The 9,069-nt window shown below is 41.1% G+C and overlaps 1 protein-coding gene across 1 annotated transcript in view; it reads left to right on the top strand.

The window, feature by feature from the left end:
- Window positions 1–6: 6 nt before the first annotated feature.
- The window catches only part of BTBD1 (BTB domain containing 1), a 17,147-nt gene continuing 8,084 nt past the window's right edge, over window positions 7–9,069 (top strand). The window contains exons 1-3 of the mRNA XM_019533684.1: window positions 7–347; window positions 5,878–6,034; window positions 6,548–6,653. Coding sequence (XP_019389229.1) covers window positions 265–347; window positions 5,878–6,034; window positions 6,548–6,653 — 346 coding nt within the window. The 5' untranslated portion in view covers window positions 7–264. The remainder of the gene's footprint in view (window positions 348–5,877; window positions 6,035–6,547; window positions 6,654–9,069) is intronic.

Genomic DNA, 9,069 nt, shown 5'->3' with positions numbered 1-9,069 from the left:
GGCTGCGGCGCGGCCGCGGAGGCGCCCCCTGCGGAGGCGGGCGCGGTGCTGCAGCGGGAGCCGCTGTACAACTGGCAGGCCACCAAGGGCTCGCTGCGGGAGCGCTTCGCCTTCCTGTTCACCAACGAGTTGCTGAGCGACGTGCACTTCGTGGTGGGCAAGGGCGGCCCCCGCGCGGGCGGCGGCGGGGCCCCGGGCCCAGGCCAGCAGCGCATCCCCGCGCACCGCTTCGTGCTGGCGGCCGGCAGCGCCGTCTTCGACGCGATGTTCAACGGCGGCATGGCCACCACCTCGGCCGAGATCGAGCTGCCCGACGTGGAGCCCGCCGCCTTCCTCGCACTGCTCAGGTCAGCGGGTGGGGCTCGTCCGGCCTCGGCGGGCGGGTCCCCGCAGGTTCAGGGGGGACCCGCACGTGCAAGCTAACCGCACGATTCCGTAGTGAACCGTGCCATGACTGTAGACCAGCCACATGTGCAAAGCAGTTATTGCACAATTTGCTACTGAACCACACAATAAATGTAGACAGGCTGTGTGTGCAAAGTAATTACTGCACGATTTTGCTAGTAAACTGCACAAATATAGACTGGCCACGTGTGCAACGTTATTATTGCATGATTTGCTAATGAACCGCACAGTAAATGTAGACTGGCCGCACATGCAAAGTAATTGCACAGTTTGCTAGTGAACCACGCAATAAATGTAGACTGGCTGTATGTGCAAAGCAGTTACTGTATGATTTTGCTAGTAAACTGCACAAATGTAGGCCAGCCACAAGTGCAAAGTAATTGTTGCATGATTTGCTGATGAACCATGGAATAAATGTAGACAGGCTGCACATGCAAAGTAACTGCATGATTCACTAGTGAACCGTGCAATAAATGTAGACTGACTGCACATTCAAAGCAGTTTTTACACAATTTGCTAGTGAACCATGCAATAAATGTAGACCAGATGCATATGCAAAGCACTTGCTACACAGTTTTACTAGTAAACTGCACAAATGTAAACTGGCCACATGTGCAAAGTAATTATTGCATGATTTGCTAGTGAACTGAGCAATAAATGCAGACTGGCCATGGGTGCTAAGTAATTACTGCACAATAAAAATGAGTCCCCAGCTGTTAAAACTAGTCAACCAGTACAGTATAAAGTTACTGTACAAAAATGTGTAGCAAGTCTAGCACGGTCCTAGTCAGGCAGAGCAGCAGTTGATGCCCACCTCCCAGTTCTTATCAGAGGCTTCCTAACATTGACTTTAGCAGAACGTCCCCATCCCACCCTGAGGAAACAGGGACCACATTTCTTGGCATGACTCCCCACCAGGAGGGAGTGACAGGGTGGGCAGAGCAGGCGTCTGATAAAAATGTGTTTGCTGTTTTCCAAGGTAAGGATTTATCTTTTACTGCATTAACTGCACAGTTGGTATAAGTTAGACAAGCCTCCAGAGGCAAGCTGTTCTTCATTCAGAGTAAAAAGGAAGTGAAACATATATTAATAATGCAAAGATTTATCTGAAAAAAGGTTTGGTTGTAACTGAAAGGAGAAGTCAAATTTAAGCCAAGAAAGGCTAGGGTTTTAAAAAGTGGACCAAGAGATGTGGAATATAAAATACCAATAATGAAGAGGAGGCCAGAGTTTGAAAATGAAGAAGTAAGCTTTTAGGCCATAGGATGTGTTTGTGAGCAGAGGGCTGACTGAGGCCTTTGAAAGCTACAGTAGTGTAAAAAGATGTAATAAGCCACAGGTCTAGCTAATTCAGTGTTTTTTAGTATATATTTCTTAAAACAGTGTTATGTCAACAAGCTGGTGATGTTTTTCATGCCCAAAATCTAGTAAAACGTGTCTGGAAATACACAGTGGGCGCATCTACATGGGATACTAACTGCGCAGTAGCCTAATAACACTGTGCAGTAATGTGCTGGGCAAAAATCCTGCTAATATGCTACTGCGCAGTAGTATTAGGCTACTGCCTTGTAAGCATCACTAAAAACCTGTGTGCTGTGCAGTAGTGCAAGTTACTTCTCATTGATTTAGTTCTTGGTTAGCCATTAATGAGCACATTAATGAATGTGTAGACATGCCCAGTTGCACTATTAGAATGTGCCTGAAGCTGTACGCATCTTACTAGAAACACAGACTACTGTGTTTTAGAAAGCTTTACAAATAGTTGTCCTAATGACTGTTTCTCCAGTTCTGAACGCTTTTTCTGCCTCTTATAGATTCCTAAAAACCTTTTTTTTTTTAAGTACTAAACATGCACATATAAAAAGAAAAAAAATCCAAAAAAACAGAACACAAAACCCTGTTCTTACACTATAGACTGCAAGAGGATACAGGTATTGCACCTAATTCACCTTGGTTGGCAAACATACTTATGTTAGTAATCTTTTACAAGGCCGTGTTATTTAATGCCCAGGAAGTCAGAATTAAGCCAAAAAATTACAGCTCTAACTGATACACAAATACTAGCAAAACTTCGAATGTAGATCAGGCTTTAGAAATCTTCTGGTTAAGGTTGCAACATAAGCCTTAACTTGGCTCTCTAACCTTCTTCTGTAAGATTGAAGTACACTGTCTTTTCTTGAGAATATTTATAGGTCTTAAATTACAAATAATTTCTTTTCAAAGATTTTTTACAACCAATTCCCTGTACTCAACTACTGAGATAAAAGTGTAAGTTTGTTTTATAGTTTGATGCCATCAATTCCTGCAGTATGACAGACTGCTGAACACTTGAATTAGCAAACAGAAAAAGAGAGAGCCAACTTATTTTTAAAATTGTGTTAATTTCAGCTCTGTGTATATAATTGGAAGTGAAATCTTGCATATAACAAATTTAAGTAGAAGAAGTGATGATAATGAAATTTAGTCTTTTCCATTTGAAACAGCCTAATTTAAGCTTCCAAAAGTAGAGCTCATTAAAAAACATACCAGTTAGCAACTGAACAGTGTAAACGCTTTCTTTTTTACCTGTATACTGTAAAAGAAGACTGCTTTGTCTGTCTGCCTTCATGGACACTTATTTCTGTCCAAAGGAAAAGCATTTATAGCTTGTTTGAATTGCCCGTCTCTTTTGATAAATGCCTCCAGAGCTCAGCCCCAGAAGAGCTAAGGTAGAGGTTTTAAATATACAGCCTATAGCAGCGGCAGGCAATTATTTTGAGCAGAGAGCTGCTTACTGAGTTTTGGCAAGCCATCAAGGGCCACATGACAGTCAGCACAGGGCAGATAAATATTCATTTTCTAATTTTTTTAGGGGCCTCGTGGGTTGGATAGAATGGCCTGGCGGGCCGCATCCAGCCCTGGGGCCACATTTTGCCCACCCCAGCCTATAGGCTGTTTCTGGTTCATGGAGCTGTCATCAGCCAGCCAGTGCTGTACCTGGACTCCTGGCGGTCCTGGGTGTACTTTTAGTACTGGGCCCCGTTTGCCAGAGATAATGATAATAATAATCGGGCTTGTTGAAAGAGTCTCACAGCTGTGGTATCAATGTCTTTAAATAATTCATTCTCAATTGATAACATTGCCAATCCCATATATGCTCAATATTAAAACTTATTTTTGCAATTGTAATTTTTTTTTTCATTTTTGGGCCCCCTTTCTGTCTGGGCCCCAGCCCCGGTTTGCCCATGCCGGTGTCCAGGTCTGCATCCAGCTAGGGACCTCCTAGAGTGACAGTCAATTTGGGAGTAGGGCCCACTGTCAAAATCCATAACAGGGATGAATCCCTGTTGGGGACCTATGTCTGCTGTGGGGGGAGGGAGGGGAGTAATGGCTGCATTAACCCCCCATGGCTCCCTAACATTGCTGGACCCAGATCTGACCCCTGAGAAGCCTTGCAGTCTGGATCCCACTCAAAGGGTAAGGCTAAGTTTGAGACCTCAGAATTAAGGTATTCAGGAACTGGCCTAAACGTAATGGGAGGTGACAGCCAAGCTTAAACTTAAGTATTGTTGCATTTCATTTTAGGTAGAAAATTTAGATAGAAAGTAACCAAACAAATGAAGGAGAAGACTCTGAGACCTTTTTTTTCAGGGAAAAACCAGTTCTTTAAAAATTTGGCAGAGCTGAAAAGCTTAAAGAATAAAACAACTGTTAGGATTTTGGCTTACTATCCAGTATTCCTCTCTTGAAAGCTCTAGGCATAGGCCAAAAGAGTTTGAAAAACAGCTAATTACAGTAGTAGCTTGGCAAATAAAACCTCAAAAACCTGATTTAAAAATACTTCAAAGCCACAAGTGCACTTATTTCTGATTCATTATGAATCAGTTGATTTGTGAAAAAACCCAAAACACCCCCCCCAAAATTCTTTTGTGTATTTTCAAGTTGCAGAGAATAGGAAAGCAGAAGGATGGGAAATCTGACTGGTCTCACTTCATTTCACCAGTGTATTTTACAAAAATTTTCAGTTCCTTTCATTACTGCATGCTGAGCACTCTTTCAGTCTTCTAACTATTGGCTTGAGAGGGGTGAGGGCATGGGTCACATTTGATAGCCCTAGTTCTGCCTAAATACAAAGGACTGTGCCATACTGGCAACATACAGACAAGAAATTAATCACCCAACTTTGCTACTGTACTTTGATATATCTGTCCTATTGTGGATACCATTTCTGCACTTTAAAATCCAGTGGTCATATTGAATGCTTCATTTCTACAGGTTGCTGGATCCTGTATTGTTGGTCTCTGGCTGTTGTTTCCTTGCAGTATGTTAAAACTAAGAGAGTTGTTGCTGGTTTTAAATCACAAAATTGGTGCCTTAAATTGCTTTGAGTTATTTTAGTCTACCTATTTGCAAAGTAAGGCTTCCTAGGCCGTCACTTGGACTGTCAGCTGTGTGTGTGTCCATTGACTTCCTCTTACCCATTGCACCCTCCCCACCTCTCTTACCTTTTATTCTATATTAAGAAATCAATACCAAAGTAACAAGATGTATGAAAAAAGGAATTCTTACCTCTGTATGAATCTATTCATTATATTTGAACACAATTTTGTTTTTGTTAGGCTTTTTGTTAATATAATACAAAATGGTCTATGTTTCTGCAACAAAAAGCAGATTTGAATTTTTATTTGGAAAAGAAGGTGCACTAGTGATAGACCTGGATGTATTTTCTTTAAGTGATGCTTGCAAAAACAGATGTGTGGGTTTTTTCTTCTGTTTGTTTTATGCTTTGCTTTTACTAAAGCAAATATCCCCACCACCTTTTGACTGGCACCTCAGAATCAGCTGTGTTTCTGTCACTTCAGAATCAGTATTTTGCTGCTGTCCTGTGTCCACATATAAACAGCGGTTCAGGAAAGCTGACTCTGTTGCCTTTGATACAGATTCTGTATCTCCGTTTGCTGTTCACATTGACGCCTCAACGTGTCTTGCAGTCTCAGAAACAATGGAGCCAGGCCCGAGTTTCTGCTATGTCAGTCTTTGCAGCAAGGATAGAAGACTCAAGGTCATTGGCTAAAATACTACTTCCCCCAGAGGGGAAAATGCTGACTTCAAAATAAGATGTTATTACAGTGGAAGTCCTTGATGCTTGTTTCTTCATGGCTGGCAAGCTAGTATGCAGTTCTGACAGAGCAAAGGTATAGGAATAGAAATATTTATTAATACTTTAGAGAGCTTCTGGCAGGTCTTTACCAGTACAGAAAAATTAGTCTCAGAGTCTTATTTAAAAACAAATCACAAATGTGTGCCATCATTGGGTATAGCTGTTTTATAGCTTTCATAAGCTAATACAGTGCCACATCTTAATAAGAACCAAAATTGAAGTGCATTATTTTGATTTTATCAATACAATCATCATGTTCTTAAACTTAGTTCATGTGTTTAACTGTCCCTCAACTATTTATTTATCTTCTGTACTTGTATATTGATTTCCAGGTTTCTTTATTCAGATGAAGTTCAAATCGGTCCAGAAACAGTTATGACCACTCTTTATACTGCCAAGAAGTATGCAGTCCCAGCCCTGGAAGCACATTGTGTAGAATTTCTCACTAAGCACCTCAGAGCAGATAATGCCTTCATGCTTCTTACTCAGGTAACGTTAATGCAGTTTTGGCCTGTTATGACAATATTGTTTAGTGGCCCTGAAATAGTTATTACTTTACATAGTATTAGTTAGCTAGGTAGCCTAATAATATGTAGAGGTATGACATATCAGCTGTCTAATTCAAGCATCTTTCTAAGTTTATTCATTATTAGAGGGGAAAGAACCTTATAAATAAGTAGGATTTTTAAAATACATAATTGATTGGAAACTGATATATAGCAAGTCTGTTTTCCCTTCACTACTATTTCTAATTAATTAGTTTTTTTAGCAATAAGACGGAAAGAAAATAAGAAAAATCTTCATATGTTGAAAATCTTAACGAAGTACATAAATAAGGGCCTTCAAGACACAAACTCAGGGAATACTTCAGATAGTTGAGTGCATTTAAACATAATATATAATTGTTCCAGAATAAAAACATGTGCTTGTTTTGATTATTTGTTTGCATCTCTTGATTGCAACCTCAAAGAGAGAGTGCAGAGTATATTTTTATATTTCTAGGCTCGATTATTTGATGAACCACAGCTTGCTAGCCTTTGTCTTGACACTATAGACAAAAGCACAATGGATGCAATAAGTGCTGAAGGTTTTACTGATATTGACATAGGTAAGTTACCTTCTGTGACCCGAATATTTACATTTCCCAGGGGAACTGTACTGTTTTTAGTGTTAAATGCATTACCTTTTGATCAGTGTTTGCACTGACAACAAAAACCTTCATATTGGAGAACTCAGCTCTTTATAGATGTCTGTTGCATAAAAAATACTAATCAAGTTAACCAAGTAACTGTTACATTTTAACTGGCCATTTGAATAGGTAAACCCTTTTTAGTGTGGTAACAGATACTGTATAAAATGTTGAATTGTTTTAACTTGAAGTTTTGGGATCAGATACTTTGCTTTAACAATCTCTGCTTGCATTGACAAAAAGAAATAAGAATTCTACAAAAAAATACAAGCTTAACAGGGTTTTACTTCTATAAAATTTCAGAAAACAGCAGACATTTTATCTGCTAACCTACACTTTTTAGCTTAAGCACAGAAATTGGGGGACGAGGGTATATGCATGTATAGGTGTGTGTATATATGTAATTAACATTAAGTATGTTGGTCGTTTTTTGTTCTTTCATATCTTTTTACCAAAGCAGTAGAAATGGTGGCTAAAGTTAACATGAATTAATTTTGTAGCACTAGGATATTATTCAAATATCCTAGTTTAGACCAACTCCAAACTGCATGAAAAATTATTAAATCAGCTATATGTTATTACACATGTTACTTCCACATCTTACTCCCATCTTTTGAAGTTTTTTTACCCCAAAATTTTCACTATGGGTTCCTGCTGAAGTAATATTATGTGTTCAGTGTATGACTAGGCCTATGGAAAAACACTTAAAAAAAAAAAAAAAAAAGATCTGGTGTTTGTCACTGGCATAGCAACAGTCCAGATGTCGATTTTGATTGGTCTTGTGTATTATAGTTGCTATATTAATAAAATTGTCTCCAATTTTGCTTTAGGCTACTATTAATCATTGGCTAACATTGAATCTGTACAAGAGGTCTCCATTGCTGTCAGTGTGGTATAGAAGAGAAATTGATTTTTGTAAAAGCCCTTGTTGTATGCTAGGTTTTAGTTGTAGCTTTACTGTTAAATTACTGTTGTCCTTCAAGTGTCCATATGCCAATCCAGTTCAACTGCTGGACTGGTCCTATACATGTTAAGCTATGAAAGCAGCATATTCACATTCTTCTTGCCTAAATGTAGGCCTATGAACAGCCAGACTGATGGCATCAGCCTCCAGCCTGTAATGAGTGGGTTTATGACTTTTCCAGAAGGAAAGGAACAGCATATTATCTAACCTTATTGAGTTCAGCAGAAATGAGCTCAGCAGACTATTGCTGTTAGGGGGTATTAGCATTGTGATTAGAGAAGGAGATGAACTTATTGGGTGTAGTGCCCAAGAAAAAGATGGGACTAGAGCTCACTTTGGGTTCCTGTTGAGGTCAGGGAAGAGGAAATAAATGGGACTCTAGACCAGTGGTGCTCAACTTTTTGGACTCATAGGCCAAATGAGTGGCATGGAGCCCATCTGTGGGCTGGGTTGGGCCCTGGGGCCCAGCACTGCCCCCTGCCTGCCCCATGTGCTAGGATTGGGCCCTGGGAGCCCAGCATCATCCCTTTCCATGCACTGAGATTGGGTCCCAGGGGCTGGCATCAGCCCCTCTCGCCGCCCTAATTGGGTCTCGGGGCCCATGCCGCCCTGCTAGCCCTGTGCACTGAGATCAGACACCAGATCCAGTATGCAGAGCCTGAGGTTCCCTGTGGGTCCACAAATTTGGTGGCAAGGGAGCGATGCCACCTCCACTGCCAAATTTGCAGGCCTATATGAAGCCACACAGGCCAGATGACAGGGTCATGGGCCAGAGGTTGAGCACCCCTACTCTAAACTAAAGTTAAATCTAATAGGAATGGGGAAAGATAGAGGATGAACTGGAATTCAACAAAGGGTAAACAGTTATTCTACCACAGGTTTGCTCTCCTAGGAATTGGCTTTCATATATTTGTTTGCCTCATCCTCTTCTCCAGTGGTTTTCAGTCTTAGAAGTTTTGTTTGGCCTTCCTATATATGGATTGTATGATGTGGTTGCCTGTGATGGGGAACGGGAGTATTACAGAGGAAGTGTCTTCAGTCCTATGCTCCTATAACCATTCAACTGTTTGTTCTCAAGTTCTTAGCTGTCAGTATTTTCCAGCTGGCCATCCTGTACCCTCTTAAAACCTTTGGGTGTCTATACACAAGCATGGAGGCTGCTCTGATGCACTGGAATTCCTGGAATTCTGCAATTCCAGCATGTCAGAACAGACTCAATCAGGTCAGCTCACAGAGGTAGTGAAGGCTAAGGATGTGGTAGTCATGGGGGACCTGAACTTCCCGGACATCTGCTGGGAAGAACAGTCAGCCAGGTCTGAACGCTCACGTCGGTTCTTGGCCAGAGTGCAGGACCTCCATCTAACCCAGGAG

Source organism: Crocodylus porosus, unplaced genomic scaffold, assembly GCF_001723895.1.
Source record: "Crocodylus porosus isolate Cpor-Errol unplaced genomic scaffold, CroPor_comp1, whole genome shotgun sequence".
Taxonomy (NCBI): Eukaryota; Metazoa; Chordata; order Crocodylia; family Crocodylidae; genus Crocodylus; species Crocodylus porosus.
This window is presented reverse-complemented; position numbering and strand designations above follow the sequence as displayed.